This window comes from Cynocephalus volans, chromosome 16, assembly GCF_027409185.1.
Source record: "Cynocephalus volans isolate mCynVol1 chromosome 16, mCynVol1.pri, whole genome shotgun sequence".
In the NCBI taxonomy this organism is placed as follows: Eukaryota; Metazoa; Chordata; class Mammalia; order Dermoptera; family Cynocephalidae; genus Cynocephalus; species Cynocephalus volans.
Window position 1 is genome coordinate 8,489,095 of NC_084475.1, and position 22,143 is coordinate 8,511,237.

Consider the following 22,143-nt stretch of genomic DNA (forward strand, 5'->3'; position numbering starts at 1 on the left):
ATAGTGTGAAGAATACATTAGTTCATAATGATAATCAAAGATAAAAGGGTGGGGAGCTCTTCTTTAACAGAATAGTGCCAGCTAATAAATGTAAAAGGAATGACAGAATTAGAAAAGTGCCATTTTGCAACCACCAATACAACAATTCATTCAGACTATCATTGATTCACAGTTGGGTGAAAAGGCTTTCACCAGTAGAATCTTAACTGATCTCAAAGTATCACCCCACAAACTATTTATTAATTTCCAAGGGGAAAAAATAACTTTACAATGCAGAGATCTGTAAGATACCACCTTAATCAAGTGATCAAACAGCATTATAGGCCATTTAAAGTCATGAGGTGGGAAGGATACATTGCCTATGTAGTATTCTTACCAAAAATATTTAACCTGAATCTAATCAGGAGGAAACAGACAAATCCAGGTTTTGGGACAAATTACAAGACAACTGTCTCAGACTCTTCAAAAGTGACACTGTCATAAAAGACCAAAAAGAAGTAGGGAAATGCTTTAGACTAAAGGAAACAAAGACATAACATGCAGTACCTGATCTTTGATTGGATCCTGGATCAAACAAAAGAGATTTAAAGAACATTACTCATTTCTGACCAAGATGGAGTTACAGGGACCAATTTAACCTCCCACCTGTAAGAACTGAAAAACTAGACAAAATATACAAAACAACAGTTCTCAAGACATTAGACATCAGGCAACGACAGACAGTGATCTCCAAGAGATGGGAAATAAACTAAGTAAGCCCTGTGACTGCCTTGAGAGAGTTTCTAGGCTATGGTGCAAGGGTGGGGGAGACACAGGCAGAGACTGAGGTGACTAGAATTCACAAAGTAGAGTACTAGAGAGAAAAGAGGTGCACAGAGAAGGAACGCTGGAGTTATGCGGAGGGATCTCTCAAGCGTTCAGCAAAGTACTGATCAGTGCATGTGTATGAGGAAACTACTTAAGGCCAGGAAAAAACCACTTGAAAGCATTAGACAGGCATGGTGCTGATAACACCAAGGTCAAGGGTTCAGATCACTGTACTGGCCAGCCATAAAAAGAAAAAGCAGCAACAACAAAAGTATTAGAAGAATAATTGAATTATACACAGGCTTAGGAATAGTGTCTATTCCCATGACAGGATGGAAAACCTCAGGAGTCAAGGGGCATTGGGTACTCAGAAAGGTCTTGCCTTAACAGCTGTGAATATTGAGCTCTACACTAAAGTCTACTATGTGGTCCATCCAGAGAGAGAGAGAGAGAGAAGAGTATGTTAATAATAGAATCCACACAAAGGATACAAGGGTGTCCATTGTACTTATTCTTTCATCTTTCTGGTAGGTTTAAATTTTTTCAAAAGAAAAATTTGAGCAAAAAAGGTACCCAAACTATTGATTAGCTTATTATTATGGTTTACTGGGTTCAGTTTCAGGGAGATAAAAACTGTCTCCGTAACTGGAGTAAGTCCTCCAGCTTAACTTTAAGCAGGATAGCATGGTGATTAGGAATACAGATTCCATAACCAGACGAGGCTCGAATCCTAGCTCTGCTAATAATGTGACCTCGGGCTAACTGCTTAATCCCTGTTGCTCAGCCTCTCTGTTATAATAGCGCCTACCTCTAATGAGTTTTTAGGAAAAAATGTATCAATACCTGAAAAGTGCCTGGCACATGGTGAGTACTCAATAAATGTTAATTAGTTAGTAACTTGCAGAGGCTGCCTGAAAAGTAATCATGCTCTCCCACCTTGGGTGCCTTCTCTGAGTCCTCCAAAACAATGACTTTATTAGGACCACGGTACGACTGTCAAAACAGAAGTGTTTCTCAGGTCCATGAAGACTGAGTTGGCAGTACAACGTAAAGAGTTTTAGATTAAAACTGCATCCAAGGGCCGAACCCGTGGCTCACTTGGGAGAGTGTGGCGCTGGGAGCGCAGCGGCGCTGGGAGCGCCGAGGCCACAGGTTCGGATCCTATATAAGGATGGCCAGTGCGCTCACTGGCTGAGCGCGGTGCAGGCGACACCTAGCCAAGGGTTGCGATCCCCCTACCGGTCACAAAAACAAAAACAAAAAAACTGCATCCAATAAGTTGGCCTGACACATTTTTCAAACCCCTAGAAGGGTAATTACATGTGACTAATATTCCTTTGGGTCTGGTGGAAGCTTCTGATGTTCATATAGAAAGAATGGACCCAGAAGAATAATCCAGCATTTTACATCTACGGCAACCTCAACTCTGACACAAAGTGTTTGCTGTTCCTTTCCTGTCCCAACTTTTTATTTTGGAAAATTTCACATCTACAGAAAACTTGAAAGAATGGTATAATGAATATTTGTATACCTTTCACCTGGATTCAACAATTGGTGACACTTCACCACATCTGTCTTCAGTGTGGGTATGTTTATACATTTGCTGGGCAAACCATTTGAGAGTAAGTGCAGACATTATGACCTGTCACTGCTAAACACTTCAGTGTGCATCCCATAACAACCAAGGCATTCTCCTACATACCCCAATACTATTATCACCCAGTGAAATCTAATATGAATATCTCTGTCTCCTATATAGTCCATATACAAATTTTCCCAACTGTCCAAGTCATGTCATAGTTTTTTTTTATTAAGCCAGAATCCAATCAAACACCAGGCATTGTATTTAGTTTTCATGGTTCTTTAGTCTCCTTTAATTTAGAACTGTTCCCCAACTTTTAAAAATCTTTCATGGCATTGACATTTTTTAAGCCTTCAAGCCAACTGTTTTACAGAATGCTCCTCAATTTGGTTTTGTATGATCAACCTGAATATAACAAGGAAACATTTTTAGCAAGAACACTTCATAGGAAATATTGAAATATTGTTATTCATTATAAAGTATGAGCTAGGAATAATACAAGTGATGACAAACTTAAATAATGATTTCAAAGCATGCTGACCAATTTTTGAGACTGCAAATGACCTGAGGTGTAGATTATCCTTACTTGAGAATAATTATTTTTCAATACACATTAAGGATCATTACACAGGAGTCAAGACTCAAATGAGCTGGCTTACTTACCTTGTATATAAATGTCTAAACTCCCGAGGACTTTCAATAATGAACTCCACAGTGGCAGCTGCTTTAATCTCTTTGTGTCCCTGATGGCAAATGGCTACAGAGAACGACAGCACTTTTTTCTCATCCAGTAATGGTCAGGAGAAAAGCAGATAGAACCCCACTACTGTGGGTAAGAAAGTGAAAAGGCTGGTGGATGACAACTTTGACTATGCAGCGAGAAGGTCATCTAGCCAACATGGGAGGGATCGACTGTGTCAGACACTGCAGGAGGTTGAGGATGATGAGGCTACAGCAGTAACTGATGGATCTGCTGACAACGTTGTGAAGATAGTCAAGGAAGTGACCTCACAAAAATGACTGCAGCAGAGTGCAACTGAAGGGCCTTTTTCCATACTGATCTTGTGTAATCCCCTCAACTAGCCTTAACACAACAGCATGTTTCTATTTAGTTTGCCATACTGGAGGGAGAATGGCAAAATGTAAGCTGCGATGAGTTGTGTAAGAAACTGTCACAATAGGGCCCTACAGAAATAAAAGACTGCAAAAAATGACATACTTCACACCATACATAAAAATTAACTCAAAATGGATCACAGACCTAAATGTAACTACACAATTTCTAGAAGAAAACATAGGAGAAGATCTTTGTGAGTTTGGATTAGACAATGGGTTCTTAAACAAAGATTTCTTAGGTCAGACACAAAAAACCACAAACCATTCAAGAAAAAAATTGCTAAATTAGAGTTCAACAAAATTAAAACATTAACAACTTCGGCTCTTCGAAGATACTTTAAATAGAATGAGAAGCCACAACCTGAGAGAAGGTATTTACTAAACACATATCTGAGAAAAAAGACTTGTATCCACAGTATATAATAAAGCACTATTAACACTCAATAAGAAGATAAATATCCAATCAAAATATGGGAACAGATTTGAACAGACACTCGGTAAAGATGATATTTGCACATGAATAGACATTCAATATCATCAGCTGTTAAAGAAACGCAAATTAACACCGCAATGACTACACACCCACTAGTAGAAAGGCTAACATTTTTTAAAAACCCTGGAATAGAAGGATCAGGTGAAGATGTGGAGCAACTGCAACTCTTATACACCGCTGGAGGGAATGCAAAATGGTATAGCCACTGTAGGAAACAGTTCAGCCGTTTCTTAAGAAGTTAAATATGCACTTAGCATGTGATGCAGCAATCCCACCCCTAGGCATTTACCCCAAAGAACTGAAAATATATGTTCACACAGAGACCTGCATGTGAGTATTTTTAGCAGCTTTACTCATAATTGCCAAAAAATTGGAAACAACCAAAATGTGCATAAAGTGATGAATGGATACACAAACTGGTATATCCACGCCACTGGAATGCTGCCCAACAATGAAAAGGAATGAACTACAGATAGACGCAATAGCATGGGTGATAACATAATCTTAAAAGGATTATGTACGTGAAAGAAGCAAAAGGCCACAAACTACATGGTTTCATTTACAAGACATTCTGGAAAAAGCAAACCTATAGGGACAGAAATCAGACTGGTGGTTGCCAGGGGCTGGTAGTGGGAGGAGAGGATTGACTGCAGAGAGACATGAGGGGACTTTTTGAGGGGAGAGAAATGTTCCATATTGGGAATGTGGTGGTGGTTGCATAACATACATTTGTCAAAACTCATCAAAGTGTACTCTTAAAAAGAGTAAATTTTATTATGTGAAAATTATACCTCAATAAACCTGACTTAAGAAAACAATAAAACAACCCCAAAACTAAGTGAAAATAAAACTAAGAAAAAAATAACTTACAGTTTTTCCAATTCAAGAGTCATCAGGATGGTGTTCTCAATTGCTGTAAGTGACATTTGTGTTGCTCCCATGTCTCTGAAGGAGAAAGCCCAAACATTCATGATAGGAACCCCAATACAAAAGTTCTGTACTTAAAAACACATTTCAAGGACATATGAGTACTTCAAATTTGGCTTCTCTATAAACAACCTTAAGAGTTTATTGGCCATAGAAGATAACTCTAGAGAGCTCTTATTGAATAAATTTGTTTATTTGCATCATTAAACTAATAGCCTTGGGATTGAATAGAGAACCTCTACTTTTTTTTTTTTTTTAACCATTATGTTACTTATCATTTTGAATTGCATTCACCTGTCTTGATTACACTTTTTTTTTTTTTCCTTTTTTAAATAAAATACAGTTCTTCCTCTTTGCTTTCTGGTATAAATGATATTCCTACATGCGTCTCTTGTTCCATGTCTATATGTTTTCTTCAACTCTGCTCTCTTCCACTGCTGGCTGTCTTGCCCATTATACATCCTCTCTTAGTCCTTTCCTTTGCCAATAACTTTTTCCCCCAATAACCCAGTTAAAATTAAAATTACGACTTTTTAGCTCAAGTGAAAATATTTAATCTCTGAAGAAAGGAAAAAGGAAAAGAAGTCATCTTGTGACTCATGACATTACTGTGATACTTACAGATATTTTAATGCTGGCAATTTAAAAAGATGTGAATCTTCAACAGTACTCAGAGGATTATGGTTGAGAATTCTGAAAAATACAGTGAAATTAAAATTATTTGCATTTTCAATATGCATGAAACCACATGAAAAGTTTATATTCATTTTTGTAATAAGGAACTTTTGGTAAAAAAAAAATCATCATTTTCTGTCTTTGCATATAAATCACACTTAAAATCTGTAAAGTACTCTTCCTTTGGAAACTAAAAGATAAAGTAGAGAAGATAAAAAGAAAAGAAAAAAATGGATAGCAAAGAAAAAGTATGTCAAAAAAAATTTTAGGTCAAAAATCCTAGAAGTGACTTCACCAGTAGAAAGATCTCACTCTTCAGGAAACAGTATTTATAGTGTCCTCCATAATTCAAGGTGCTTGTCTTTCACCTTTAGAAATTTCAAAAAAGAAGTCATGATTAATGCATCCAGTCAAGAAAAAAATTGGACCAGGCTGGCTGGTTGTTCAGTTGTTTGGAGCACCACCTTGTAACATCAAGGTCAAGGGTTTGGATGTACCTGCCAGCCAGCTGCAAAACAAAACAAAACACAAAAGCTACAAGGAAAATTTGGAAAGGGTGGTGCTGAAAAAACCCAGGAGAAAAAAAATGGGACCAATTCCTTGGCTTTGGAGCCAAAGAAAAAGGTTCACATCTAAGAGAAGGAACTGGTCAAAACCATATTCCCATCACACACACACCAGCCCTTGTGTTCTTGTATCACAACACAGCCTTTGTTACATTGCATGTAATCACATGTATACTTGTCAGTCTCCTGGAATGTCAGCTGCTTGAGGGCAGGGGACACATCTTACTGTGATTGTCATCCCTGTGCCTGGTAGAGTGCCTGAAATTTACTAGGTATTTAATAAATGTTCGTTGACTGATAAATAACATTTTGTTTATAAATCAATAAAATGAATAAATTTTTTTTTAACTCAAATTTGTATTCCAAAATGCTGGAATAGATTTTCTTTTCAATATTTTATGGCAAAAACAAACAAAAAAACCCAAAGAAAAACAACAACAACAAAAAAGAAAATCTACCTTTAGGTTGACTCAATTCAAGAATCATTAGTGTACCTTTGCAAAACATTATAAAAGTAATAATTATTGCAGCTAAAATCTATTCAGCTGCCAGGCATCTGTGATCAGCATTTCACATTTAATCCTCAGAATAACATTATATGGTAGATATTATTATTATTACCCCATTTTATAAATGAGGAGACTGAGGCACAGAGAGGTTATACAACATGTCCTAGGTGGCCAAGCTAATAAGAACCAAAGCTGGAATTTGAACTTTGTTCTGACTCCAAAGCCTGTGTTTAACCTGTATAAAGAAAAGGGGTTTAAAATAGCTGTAACTTTAACCTTAACTTTGAGAAAACTAAATATAGAAAAATCTTTTGAAACTTCATGTATTTATCTGGGAAAGCCACTATGAGAATTATACTTTCTCTTTTTACTCCTTTCCCCTAATCATTTTCCATGATTAAATATTTAATTAATCCATGGTCATTGAGACCAGAGATTTCAAACCATGCTGTAGGTACGTTGGTGAAAATGGTGGAGTAAGGACATCTGAAACTTCATCACTCCATAAAGGCAACAACAACAAAAAATGGCAAAAAAGGTCAGAAACAACGTTTTCAGAACTCTGGAAATTTAAACAAGGCTCTTAGCAGCCAAGGAGCATATAAATAAACATTCCAGAAAAATAGCTGAATTTCTGTAACAACAGTGCGATTTGTATCATTTTAACTTGCCTTAGACCATTCCTCACTGTCCAGATCAGTGGTAACCTGAAAATTAGCCCATATCCCCAGTACCAGAGGGAACAGAATGGAGCTGGTGCTCCTTCAAAACGTCATTCATGATCAATTGTCATTATTTGACCTGTCTGGTGGTTCCCTGGAAGATCTCACTTGAAAACTTTGCTTATTTGATCTGATTGAGTGCAGTATACTTGGTGCTAAAATTTTCTCACCAGAGGATGTTTTTGGAAAACAATTATAGGCAATTGTTTTAAAATGACAGCGGCACGAGGCAATGAATAATGAAAAATGGCTTAATCAAAAGCTTAACAGGAAAAGCTGAGGAAGAAGATGTCCTTAGGAACTTTGAAATACTCCAACATATCCTTGGGAAACTGGAACATTATAAAATATATTCTTGGAATGTGGAAGACCATACACACGTGTAGGGTCGTGAGCACGGTCAGGAAAGACCTGAGAAGGCTCTAAACTCTCAACCTTGGCTGATCTTGAGGTTCTGCACAGCAGGAAGTGAGAGTGAAGGCAGAGGTGTAAACTGCTGGCTGAATGCTGAAGGCATGCCCTAATATGCACACATAGCCCCTTGGCAAAAACTCGGAGGCTTATTGGTTCCAGGCATTTAATGAAACCTCTGTTCAATCATTAGCCGACCACTGAGATAACCAAGTAAAGACTTCAGTGTCCACACAAGACAAAGAACACAGACTTTACAAAATTAGTTCAGAAAAGTCACTAAATAAACAGCAACTACTAAAACAAGCAGCAATAACACCAAACCCTAAGGGGGGATCTGATTTCCAGAATCACTACATTATATTATTTAAAATATCCAGTTTTCAACAAAAATTCATGGGAGACGCAAGGAAACAAAGTATGGCCCATACACGGGGCGGGAGGGAGGAGGAAGCAATCAGTAGAAACTGTTCCTTTGGAAGCTCAGGTGTTAGACTTACTAGATGAAGATTTAATTCAGCTATTTAAAGTATGTTCAGGAGATAAAACCATTTAGTTCTATAGACTAAAGAAATAAAGGGAAGTGTGAGAACAATGTCTCATTATAGAATAACAATAGATAGATAGAAATTATAAAAAGGAGCAAAATAGAAATTCTGGGGTTTGAAAGTATTGCAATGAAGATGAAAAATTCACTAGAGGGTCTCAATAGCAGATATGAGCAGGAAAAAAAAAAAGAATCAGGAACTTGAAGGTCAATTGAGATTATTTAGTCTGAGAAAAAAGAAAGAAAAAAGAATAAATAAAAATGAATGGAGTCTGAGAGACCCATTTGTGAGACACCATAAAGTTTACTAACATACACATATAGGAGTTTCAGAAGAAGGGAAAAACAAAGGAGCAGAAAGAATATTTGAAGAAATAATGGCCCAAACTTCCCACACCTGATGGAAAACATTAACTTACACATTCAAGAAGCTGAAGGAACTCCAAGTAGGATAAACTCAAAGAGATCCACACCTAGACACATCATAAGCAAACTGTCAGAAGCTGAAGACAGACCATACTGAAAGCAGCAAAAGAAAAGCAACTTATCACACACAAGGAATCCTCAGTAATTTTAATAGCTGGTTTCTCATCAGAAACAATGGAGGCTAGAAGGCAGTGAGATGGCATACTCAAAGTGCTAAAAGAAAAAAAAAAAAACCTCTCAACCAAGAATTCTACTATTTGGCAAAACTATGCTAGACACACAAAAACTAAGAGTCTGTTGCTAGAAGACCTTCCCTGTAAGAAATACTAAAAGGGGTCCTTCAGACTGAACTGAAGGACAGTAGACAGTAACTTGAATCCACATGAAGAAATAAAAAGCACCTAACTATGTAGGTAAGTATAAAAGACAGCATAATGTATTTTTTAACATCTTTTATCTCCTATCTGATTTCAATAGCTAGCCTTACAGTATGATATATAGTCTGATATTTTCTATTCTATCCTGTACTATTCCACGAAAAAATATTCACTAAGCCCACTGGTTTGAGGGAAGGAAGAGAAGCCCATAAAATAATGATCCTTAGGGCCGGCCCCGTGGTGCACTTGGAAGCGCAGCAGCGCTCCCGCCGCAGGTTCGGATCCTATGTAGGACTGGCCGGTGCGCTTACTGGCTGAGCACGGTGCAGGCAACACCACACCAAGGGTTGCCGGTCACAAAAAGACAATAAATAAATAAAGAAAGAAATAAAAGAAATAATGATCCTTAGGAAAGGCAGAGAAGATAATCCTGGAGAGCATGAATTTGCAGCAGTTGAGAACATACAGACTCGCAATGAAAGAATAAAAATTAATATTATGAAAGGCATCAAAGAGCTCAAGTAAAAAAATTCGAATGGAAGAAATAAAAGAAAAAGGCAAGTGGTGTGCATTGGATTTGTCTTCTAGGAAGCTGCAGTCAGCTAAGTAAGAGCATCTTTTAATAGAGGGATGAACATGGGAACCAGATATCTTCGGAGAAGTAAATGTCAGGTGATTCCCCCTTGTAAATCCTCCCTTTCCACTTTTTATTCTACTTCATAAAATATTTTAAGCACAGAAAGCAAAATACAATAGTGTATATGATATACATGTCTTTGTAGTTTAAAAAAATGGAGAGGATGAATATACATATGTATTTGCAGATATATGAATGTCTCAAATACCTCATATATCTCAGATATAAGAAACGCTAACAGTTGTCTCCAGGGAAGAAAATCAGGTGGATAAGAAAATGCAGAAGAGATGTTCCATTGTGTGTCTTTGAAATCATTTGAATTTTGTACTAGATGAATATATTAACTAATCAAAGTTAATTCTTTAAAAAACAACCTCCAGGGCTGGCCCGTGGCTGACTCAGGAGAGTGCGGTGCTGATAACACCAAGTCAGGGGTTAAGATCCCCTTACTGGTCATCTTTTCTCAAATAAATAAATAAATAAATAATAAAAATAAAAAACAACCTCCATCTTTAAAACAGAACCTCCATTTTTTTTTTTAAAGAAAAGCTCTTTTGCTATGCTTCAAAACCAAGCAATTGTGCTATCATTCTTTGACTTACACATAATAATATTTTATCAGCATTTTTCTTAGGCTGTTTATCTACAGCGATCTTAATTTTGCTTTCTGAGCAACACACAATCTGACCCCTGAACAAACTAATTACACATCCTTCTTTTGGGCTCATAACAACTTCACATCACCATATCCATCCCCAGCTGTGTGCCATAGCCATCTGAGTCCATATTTGCCTGATTATAAGTACCCCAAAGTATACATGCATCTGATTGATTTTTTCCATCCCCCATAACACCTGAACACAATACAGCCTCAATACAGATTGGTTGAACTCAACTGCTGAAAACTTTGGACACTAAGATATCAGTACAGCTATTATGTCTTTTCCTTCATCTTATCCAGAAACAAGCAAGTCAAATGACTTTTCAAAAGAAGTTGATGGAATATCTTGTGTCTTTCTAGCTGATCAATTGTTAATATAACGGAGACTGGATAAGTTAGATGCTAGTAGCTTCTGCTAAATTTGAACATTAAATCTGGCTACTAAAGTAAATTAATATAACAGAAGATATCCTGAACTTGGAGGCACCAACTCCTGAGAGCAGCAGGCCCTTCAGATTACATTTTAATTTCACAATTAATCCTTAGGAGTCCTCTGGAGTCAGGCAAAACAGAAACTAAATGAACACCAACTTGGGCAGCAGTTTATGTGATAAAAGTCACATATTTACCCTTTGTAGAAGCAAAGTTGTTAATCATACATATCACATCCATTACAACAGATACCAGCACCTTATTACCTTGTTATCTTTATGTGGGCAATATTACCAGCTTCATAGGACTTAACATTTGAGGTAATACTCAATTTTAAAATAAAATTCTAAAATAAAATTCAATACTCATTTTCGAATAAATTTCTAGTACAGCAAATTTGGTAGTTATTTGCTGTTATCATTCTAAAATGAACCTATCCTTTGGTTAAAATAAAAGGCTATGCTATGTAACTCACCAAGTTTCATGATGGCTTTGTTTTTCAACTTACTGGGCCAATAATACTACCTGCAAAATTAGTTGCAATTTGAATATTATTACTAGTTCATCTGCAAATGTTAACAGAATTTCAAAGACTTCTAAAGCTTTTGCAGAATGTGAACTAAAAGGAAAAGAACTACCATTTTCTGGCTACCCCTTGTCACTGATAAGGCCTAAGCAGAAGTCAAGCTTTTAACAAAAGCATATAGTTTAACATGATCCACCAATTCCACTTTTACGTATTTAGCCAAAATAACTGAAAGCCTTGACTTGAAGAGATAATTGTACACCCATATGCACAGCAGCATTATTCACAATAGCCAAAAGGTGGAAGTAACCCAAGTATCCATCGACAGATGAATGGATAAAGTATGACGGGATATTAATCAACCTTAAAAAGGAAGGAAATTCCAACACATAGTACAACATGAATGAACTTTGAAGACATTATGCTAAGTGAAATAAGCCAGTCACAAAAGAACAAATACAAGAGTACTTCAAAAAGTTCACGGAAAAATAGGATTAAGAGATGATATAAATCTTTCCGTGAACTTTAGAAGTACCCTTGTAGTATATAATTCCATTTACATAAGGTACCTAGAGTCGTCAAATTCACAGAGACAGAAAATAGAAACCAGGAGCTGGGGAAGCGGAGGGAACGGGGAGTTATTATTTGATGGGGACAGAGTTTCATTTTGGGAGATGAAAAGGTTCTAAACATGGATGCTGGTGATGGTTGCACAACATGGTAAATGTACTTAATGACACTTATACAGTTAAAAATGGTAAACTTTATGTTATGTACATTGTACCATAATTTTAAAAAAGTGAAGTTTAATAATGAAGCTCTTTCTTTATTTCCCTCATCTAATTAGGATTAGGAAACAGACATTATCCTTCCTTTGAGAATATTTTTAGAAAAATGCTCCCCCTCTATTTTCCTCATTGCTGTCTTCAGAATACACTTAATGGGCAGAACAAGGCACTTCTTGCTCCTATGGTATTTTTCCACCACCATTATATTTCATTCTGTGTAACCCAAATTCCCAAATGCCTATATACATAACAAAGGGCTTAATAAGGAAAAGAATTTTGGTAGAGTTTGTTCCACAGAGCCTCTGTTCCTGAGGGTTTATATTTTAACACCACTAATCATTCTTTAATACTATTAATGCCTAAATGGAATTTTTGGATTTTATTTTCTCTACCTCAAATCTGGCTCCCTCATTTTGTGCAGTTCATCAAAAATTTAATTTTTAAATTGGAAGTACCCAGAGAGTTGAACTGATTTCCAAGTCATACAAGTTTTTTTTTTTTTTTGTCTTTTTTGTGACCGGCACTCAGCCAGTGAGTGCACCGGCCACACCCATATAGGATCCAAACCGCGGCGGGAGGAGCGTCGCCACGCTCCCAGCGCCGTAGGCTCGGCCCCAAGTCATACAAGTTAACTTCTTGGCAGACACTAGGATCAAAGCTAGATTATTCCTATTCTAATACACTTTTGCAATATATGCAGATTATTTTAAAGGGTATGTTAAAAGAATAAGATAAGGCTATAATAAAAATCTCATTCTTAGCTGTGTATCCCAATTAAATCTTACCAATAAATTACCAATTAAATCTTTAAAACTTTCAAAAGCAACCAAAATCCACTCTTACTGTGAGCATTTGACTGTGAGCATTCCTCAGCACAAGGTATATCTATGAGGGCAACGACACTTCATATCTGACGGCCAATGTAGTATAACTATGATCTACTATTAAACCGTCGGGCTGGCCAGTTAGCTCAGTTGGTTAGCGCACAGCCTTATAACACCAAGGTGATGGGTTCAGATCCACATACTGGCCAGCCGCCTAAAAAACAAACAAAAAAACCAGTAAAGGTAAGATCCTAGAAAACCGGTATACCGGGAGTGGGAAGAAAGCAAGGAGCCTAACACAGTCACAAGAAACTGGGAAAACAGGCAAAGCTAACAAACCAAACTGGGAAGAAAGGCTTTCACTGGTGCACCAGATCCTTCAGAGTAGTTTAATCTGCAAAGGAGTGCTCCTTGGGTAGAAAACAAAAATAGCCAAATTACAAAGCAAGATTTCCCATGAAAGTCTATCAGGGATCAGAGAAAAAAAACTGATAGGGAGCAGTCAGCCACCAGGACAAATAACCCTACAACACAAGCTCTGTGGCCCTACACTAAGTCAAAATGCTACCCTTAAATGAACCAAGCAGAATGGAGAGATGAGAAGGTGAACCCTTTTGCAGGCCAAAGTCACCAACTACTGCAAGAATAATAAAATAAATATGCCTAAAGTTTAAGAGCCAAGTGTCTTTCTGGATTAGGGAAACAGGCATCTGCATTGTAAAAGGTAAAAAGAATAGCTTAACTTAAGAGTGTTTAGCCATGGCTAACATAGTAGGAAGCAGATTCTAAACTAATCCTAGTCAGGACCAAATGAAACCTACCACCACGAGAGACTTGACAATTTGAGACCCAGATGAGGCAGAGAGGAAGAATAAGATGGACTAAATTAAATCATCCGTAGACTCAGGTTTGAAACAAGAAATCACTAACAATGTTCCTCATTTGCTTTCCTTCTCCTGGCCTTTTAAAAAAATAATATTTGGGGGCTGGCCAGTCAGTCAACTCAGCTGGTTGGAGAGCAGTGTTAAAACAGTGTTGAGGGTTCAGATCCCCATACCAGCCAGCCGCCAAAAAAAAAAGTAAAAATAAAAATTTAAGAAATCTTTCCCTTTGGGCCGGCCCGTGGCTCACTCGGGAGAGTGCGGTGCTGATAACACCAAGGCCACAGGTTCAGATCCTATATAGGGATGGCTGGTTGGCTCACTGGCTGAGCATGGTGCTGACAATACCAAGCTGGGGGTAAAGATCCCCTTACCGGTCATCTTTTTATTAAAAAAAAAAAGAAAGAAAAAGAAACCTTTCCATTTAATCTTTATTTAACTAAAAGTAAAAAGAGAATAAGAAATATAATAAAGGACTTTGAAGGCCAGTAGTGATGACAGTGACAATGCCAACCACATATAGGAAGGAAGCAGATGAGAAGTGAAAATCACAAGGGAGAAAACTAGATACAGATTCTCTACCCACTGTGGCACACAAGTTTGTGCACACTTTATAAGTGTTAAATAGTTTTACATTACTGACTGTGAAATAAGGAATTACTATACCAAAATCCATCAAGAAGACAAGAACCCAGAGACATAAACCCAGCACTCAAAAAACTTATTTGTCTGAGGGCATTTGCTGATTTAATTCTAAAGAAAAAACTTTGAATACGAGCGGTGATCTAGGACGCCTGGGGGTGAAGGGACAGAAAAAAGCCAAAGCCCAGGACCTGCCCTAAGAAGGGAGCCTGGGGAAGCCACCTCATACTTTAAAAGCAGTGACCCCAAGGGCTATCCACTCAGGATAAGAATGACCAAAAAATAAATGAGCTCTTGTAAAAAATCAATGTATATGTTTACGCAGATTAGACAAATTTCAAGAGAAAATTAATGAAGTGGAAAATAGGTCAGAAGAAACTACCAAGTATTCAGACAAAGGAAACAAAAAGACAAGCAATATGAAGATCGCGTAAGAAGCAGAATAAATACAGTGAGAAGATCTACCACGTTTAAACGGAGTGCCAGAGAAGACAGAGAATAAGGCAAAAGCAATACATGTGAAGAAAACAGCTGAGAATATTCTAGTACTGAGGAAAGTGGCAAGCTACAGACTGAGGAAGCCCAGTGAACCCCAAGCAGCATAAATAAAAGTAATCCAACTTAGACACATCTCCCATCCCTGCACTGCAGTGCAGAAAACCAAAGACAAAGAGAAAATTTTGAAAATGGGCAAAGAGGTAGATTATCTTCAACACAATGGCATTTAGGCTAAAAATTTAAAAATAGTAAAATGGAAGCCAGGGGACAACAGTAAACAATGTGCTGAAAGAAAATAATAGCCAGCCTAGAATTTTAAACTTAGCAAAAATATCATTCAAGAATTAAATCAGGCGGGCCCCGCCGGCCGCCCCGCGTCGCCCCGAAGGTCCTCACCTGAGACACTAGGCCGCACGCCGCCCCCGCCGGCCGCCCGCTGCCGACGCCCCCTCCACGGGCTCCTTGTGTGGCGCCGGGGCCTGACTGCCGTGCCCGCCGCTCCGCCGCCCTGACATGCCCGCTCGCCTTCAGGGACCGCCGGCATCCGCCGCGGCCATCGCTTCGGCTTCTCGGGGGCGGGAGAGCAGGACACACAGCAGCGACAGCGCCGCCGCCCCCACCACCAGAGCACTGACGTCACCGCGTACGCTACGCGCGCGAACCCGCGCCGCCGCCCTCCAGCGTGCGCGCCCCGTCCCCGCTCCGCGCGCGAGCGAGTTGGCAGAGCGGGTGGAGGCGAGCAGAGTCGGGGAGTCAGGCGAGGGGTGCCCCGCGGACTGAGGGAGGGGCTCTCGAGGAGGGAAGAAGGGACACCGCAGGCCGAGAGAGGGGGCCCCGCACCCCGAGGGAGGGGACCTCGGGGAGGGAAGGGAACCTGCAGACCGAGGGAGGGGACTTCTTAGAGGGGTAGAAGGGGCTCTACAAACCGAGACGGGGACCCTTCAAACCGACGGAGGGGCTGAGGGGGCGCCCCACAGCTGAAGGCAGGTCGACTTGCCTTCTTTCTTGTTTTTCAAGCAATTTTAAACATTTACCCTAAGGGATGTGGTGTTTTATGGTAATGGGATTAGTGACAGTTTTAGTGGCATCTGTGACAACCACCAGAAAAAGTGTTGTTGTCCATCTGTATTCAGTCCCCTTTTGGTACACAGAGGAAGGACAGGAAATTGTCAGCAGCCTATATCTCCACGGGAGCAATGTCGTTAGATAGTTTTTGGATTGCTGTCTTCTGTCTCTTAGCTAATACGGTTAAGCATTAGTCCTTTTAATGGCCCTTCTGCTTGATACAGGTGTCCTCATCTACAGATTCCCAGTTGTTTGTGAACAGAGGACTTTTTGGTGTTATTTCTGTTTGGAAGACTAGTTATTTTATCTGAGTAGTCATGTTTGTTTTTAATTTCTAGCTTGTTTTGTTTATAAGCTCTCAGTAGATGTTTGACCTCATACTAGATATTTTCTAAATCAGCAATTTTCCGTTTCAGTTGTTTTATTTCATCTGATTCAGGTCTAAGTCGTTTTGTACACAGAAAGGACAAGTCTCCCTTTACTTTAGCTATCAGATCTATCCCAGAATATTGTTTGAAAGTTTCTAGAAATCTATTTTTCATCTTCATCTTGTTTATAATTTTGAATCTTTATTCAATCTATACTTTTTGGAAGGGCTCCTGAAATGGCCCTATGTAATACCCTCTGAACTTTAATTTCTGTATTAGGCACTGCTGGATTATTTAAATCTTGTCCTTGTCTTTCTTGCCCTGCTGCTTTTAATTGTTTTCTCCGTCCTAGTAGCTATTAAGAAAACTAGTTGGTACATAAATCTGGTTGTCCAGGACAGTATCTAACAAAAACCTAAATTCTACAATAAACTGTCTAACATCCTGAAGTTTAAGAAAATCTTTAGTTATAATTCTCAGCTCTAGACCAGGGTTTAAATTCAACTTTTGTAGAACTGATTTCTAGTCTAACAATTTTAAGGAGATATTGTACAATTCTTTGATCCTTTTTCTGAGAAAACCCATGAGGAAGGTTCCATGTTTAGGAGATCAGGGAAGATACAGAAATAGTAGGAGTACTAGTGAGTACTGTGGAAAAAGCTAAAACAGCAATGAAAGGAGGGTGGGTTTCAGAGTCTTAGACTGTTTTGGAGACGGCATTTTGTTCTGAGGATGGCACCTATACCAATTAAGGAGTCTGAATTTTTGGGGAGGGTGGGGATTCTTATTTTTTAAAAATCCTCTTACGTGTATTATTACCATTTTAATTTTTATATGTCAAAAGTGTCTCAAAATAGGCACCGTTTTTCCAAATAAAAAAATTTGTTATTTATAAAGATAAGTAAGAGTTGGACAAACATGGACGAGCCCACGACAAACAAGAGTCACTAAAGCCAGTCAAAAATATATGCTTATGGGCCGGCCTGTGGCTCACTCGGGAGAGTGCGGTGCTGATAACACCAAGGCCACGGGTTCAGATCCTACATAGGGGTGGCCGGTTTGCTCACTGGCTGAGCATGGTGCTGACAACACCCAGTCAAGGATTAAGATCCCCTTACCGGTCATCTTTAAAAAAAAAATTATAAATGGCAATTCGGTTTCCCAGCCAAGCAAAGATTATGAAGGACCACACCATCAACAGCCTGAAAACCACTGACCCTGGAATACAGAATTTTTAAAGTGACTATCACTCACAAATGAAAGATAAAGAATGCTTTCACTAAAATTTTTTAAGTTTGACTAGTTGTGTTTGCAAGAATTGGTAGCTGGTCTAACAAACCTACAACCATTAGTTCTTAAGACTGGCTGGAATAGGGCCTGTGGTTTCATCCATCTCCTGTGATATCTCCACTTATACATTCAACAGAAATAAGACAATCCAGAACAAAATAAAAATAGTCAGACAAGACTATTCAAATAGACAAGCAAAAGTAAAAGTAAAGCAAGTAGTGGAAGAATAAGCAGGTAACAGCAAGATTATTTACCAAATAGTACATTACAAGTCAAAAAGTCTAATTACATTATATAAGGTATGTAACACAGAAAGACAAAAATAGTAGAAAATATGAAAGAGAGATTAAGAGACAGAATAGATATAAGAATTTGACTACCTGGGATGCCAGGAGAAGGAAAAAGAATGAGGCAGAGGCAATATTTGAGGAGAACTTTACAGACTATGTAAATGGTGCCAACTTAAATAAGCCAAGTTAATCCCTTGCTAACTACCTTGATTTGATCACTACACATCATATGTATGTATTGAAATGTAACTTTGTACCCCATAAATATGTACGATCAATATATTTCAATTAAATTTCTAAAATAAGTAAATATAAAGAAATCCATACCAGATATACGAGAGTACTTCAAAATGTTGTGGGAAAAATAGAATTAAAAGATAATACTAATATTTCCATGAACTTTTAAAAGTATCCTTGTATACACTATAAAATACATAAAAATATCTAATTTATTGACTAAACTTTAGGATCCTAGACTTTGTAGACAGAAAGCTTCCAGAGGTTTATTTTCTGCTGATTTAAACCAAAAGGCTTAATTAAACCAAAATTATTTTCCCTTCCCAAGACTGCAAACTATTTTTAAAGTTTTAAATCTTTAAGTCAAAAGATGGCTTATCATATAAAATAATGCAAGATAAAAATTGTTATGGAAGCTTGAGGCCCCATTTTTTCTTTTTTAATTGACAAATCAAATCATATATATTTATGGTATACATGATGTTTTGATATATGTATACATTGTGGAGTAGCTAAATCAAACTATTTAACAAATGCATTGCCTCACGTATTTACCCTTATGTGGTTAGAAAACTTAAAACCTACCTTAGCAATTTTCAAATATATAAGACTGCTTTTAACTACACTCACCATGCTGTACAATAAATCCCTGAAATTTATCCTCCTAACTGAAATTTTGTGTCTTTTGACCAACGTCTCCCCAATATTCCCACCCCAGCCTCTGGTAACAACCATTTTACTCTGTTTCTATGAGTTCGACTTTTCACACTCCACATCTAAGTGAGGTCATGTGGAATTTGTCTGTCTGTGCATAGCTTATGTCACTTAACATAATGTCCTCTAAGTTCATTCGTGTTGTCTCAAATGACAGGATTCCCTTCTCTTTTAAGGCTGCATAGTATCTCATTTTGTATATATACCACATTTTCTTTATCCATTCATCCACTGATGGACACTGAGGTTTACTCTGTATCTTGACTATTGTGAATAATGCTGCAATGAATCATGGGAGTAGAGATACCTTTTTCACATATTCATTTTATTTCCTTTGGATATATAGCGACTAATGTGATTGCTGGATCACATGGTAGTTCTATTTCTGATTTTTAGATGAACTTCCATACTGTCTTTCATAATAGCTGTACTAACTTACACTCACACCAACAGTGTGCAAGGGTTTCCTTTTCTCCACATCTTCACCAACACTTTTATCTTTCCTCTTTTTGATAATAGCCATTTTGACAGGTATAAGGCGATATCTCACTGTGGTTTTAACTTGCATTTCCCTGATGATTAGTGATATTGAGCATTTTTCATATTCCTGTTAGTCATTTGTATGTCTTCTTTTGAGAAATGTCTGTTTAGGTCCTTTGTCCACTTTTTAACCTAGTTATTTGTTTTCTTACTATTGAGTTGTTTGACTTCCTTACATATTTTGTGTATTACCCCCTTTACCAGATGTATGGTTTATGAATATTCTTCATTTTGGGTTGTCTCTTTACTTCATTGTTTCCTTTGCCATTGAAGAAATTTTTTAATTTGATGCAATCCCAAATGTCTAGTTTTACTTTTGCTGCCTGTGCTTTAGGAGTCCTATCCAAGAAATCATTGTCCAGATCAAAGTCATGGAGCTTGTCCCTTACGTTTTCTTCAGTAGTTTTAAAGTTTCAGGTCTTACACTTAAGTCTTTAGTCCGTTTTCAGTTAATTTTTGGATATGGATGAGATAACAGTCTAATTTCATTCTTTTGCATGTGGCTATCCAGTTTTCCCAGTATCATTTATTGAAAAGACTGTCCTTTCCCTGTTGTATGTTCCTGGCACCTTGTTGAAAACCAATTGCCTGTAAACATATGAATTTATATCTGGACTCTCTATTCTGTTCCACTGATTGCTGTATCTATTTTTATGCCAGTACCATGCTGTTTTGATAACTATAGCTTTGTAGTCAATTTTCAAATTCAGTATTGTTATGCATTCAGCTTTGTTCTTTTCCTAAACATTGCTTTGTTTACTCAAGGTCTTTTGTGGTTCCATCTGAATATTAGAATTGTTCTATGTTTGTGAAAAATGTCATTGGAATTTGGATAGGGACTGCATTGAATCTATAGATGGCTTTGGGTAGTGTGGACATTATTGACAATATTAATTCTTTCAACCCATGAACACAGGATATCTTTCCATTTATTTGTGTCTTCTTCAATTGCTTTCATCAATGTTTTACAGTTTTCGGCATACAGATCTTTCCACTCCTTGGTTAAATGTATTCCTAAGGTGTGGTTTTTTTGTTTGTTTGTTTGTGTTGGTAGCTATTGTAAATATGATTGTTTTCTTGATTCCTTTTTCAGATAGTTTATTGTTACTGTATAGAAATGCTACTGATTTTTATATGTTGATTTTTGTATCCTGCAACATTACTGAATTAGTTTATTAGTTCTAACAGTTTTTTGGTAGAGTCTTTTTTTTTACCAATTCAGTATAGAATTTTTTTTTAACTGAAACATAATTGACTAAACATCTTTGCGGGGTACAGAGTTGGATGTTAATACCTGTCTACAATATGTGATCATCAAATCAGGACAATTAGTATATTCATCATTACAAAACATAATCATTCTTTGTAACCCTTAACCGATTTCTCACTAACCCACCTGCACCTCCCCCTTTCCCACCCCTAATAACCACATTTCTACTCTCTCCTTTTGAAAGTTCAGCTTTTTATTGTTAATGTTCTTGCTTCCTTGCTCTCTTTCTTTATTAGCTCCCACTTATGAGTGAGGGCATGTGGTATCTCTCTCGCTGTACCTGCCTCTTTAGGATTTCTATATATAAGATCATGTCGACAGCAAACAAAGACAATTTAGTTGCTTCATTTCCAATTAGTATACCTTTTATCTCTTTCTCTTGCCTAATTGCTCTGGCCAGGAATTTCATTACTATGTTAAATAGAAGTAGTGTGGGCATCCTGGTCTTGTTCCTGATCTTAGATGAAAAGCTTTCAACTTAATCACTGTTGAATACAATATTAGCTGTGGGTTTATCATGTATTGCCTTTATTGAGTAGAGGTAGATTCCTTTAAAAAAAAAAAAAAAAAAAAAAAAAGGTGACCAGTAAGGGGATCTTAACCCTTGACTTGGTGTTGTCAGCACCACACTTTCCCAAGGGAGCTGACCGGCCATCCTACATAGGGATCCAAACCCGTGGCCTTGGTGTTATCAGCACCACACTCTCCCAAGTGAGCCACGGGCCAGCTCTCCTTCTATAACTAATTCATTGAGAGTTTTTATCATGAAAGGATGTTAAAATTTGTCAACTGCCTTTTTTGCATCTACTGAGATGATCAAATGGTTTTTGTCCTTCATTCTGTTAATGTGGTGCATCACCTTTATTGATTTGTATACAGTGAATCACCCTTATATCCCAGGCATAAGTCCCACGTGATCATGGCGAATGGTCCTTCTAATGCAATGTTGTATTCGTTTTGCTAGTATTTTGCTGAGGATTTTTGCATCTACTAGTTTGTTCCTCAGAGAGATTGGCCTGTAGTTTTCTTTCCCTATAATGTCATTGTCTGGCTTTGCTATCAGGGTAAGGCTGGCTGAGACCCCATTTTTTAAAATATACTCTCTCATAATGTGCATTTTTATGTACATTGTATTATTTAATTAATAGTTAACTACTTAACATAAGGCATATAATCTATGTCACTTTCTAAATGAAATATATGTACCTCACATTGTACTCCTCCTATAAGGATCATTTCAAAACTATCAGGGGAAATACTTAATTTCAAAACTATCAGGGGAAATATTTAAACTTCTGTTTTGTAAAGAAAGAAACCAATTT

The 22,143-nt window shown here is 37.6% G+C and overlaps 1 protein-coding gene across 8 annotated transcripts in view; it reads right to left on the reverse strand.

The window, feature by feature from the left end:
* The window catches only part of LRRC37A3 (leucine rich repeat containing 37 member A3), a 118,809-nt gene that overhangs the window by 69,955 nt on the left and 26,711 nt on the right, over nucleotides 1–22,143 (reverse strand). For 7 of the 8 annotated variants that reach the window (XR_010021859.1, XR_010021861.1, XR_010021860.1 and 4 more), the window contains exons 3-4: nucleotides 5,547–5,618; nucleotides 4,869–4,943 (exon numbers count right to left, since the gene is read on the reverse strand). Coding sequence is in view for 3 of the 8 variants with exons in the window: in XM_063080657.1 (XP_062936727.1) it covers nucleotides 4,869–4,943; nucleotides 5,547–5,618 (147 nt within the window). In the remaining 5 variants the exon portion in view is untranslated. Of the gene's footprint in view, nucleotides 1–4,868; nucleotides 4,944–5,546; nucleotides 5,619–15,443; nucleotides 15,659–22,143 lie in introns of those variants that run through there. The other variant, XR_010021862.1, reaches the window with a different exon arrangement.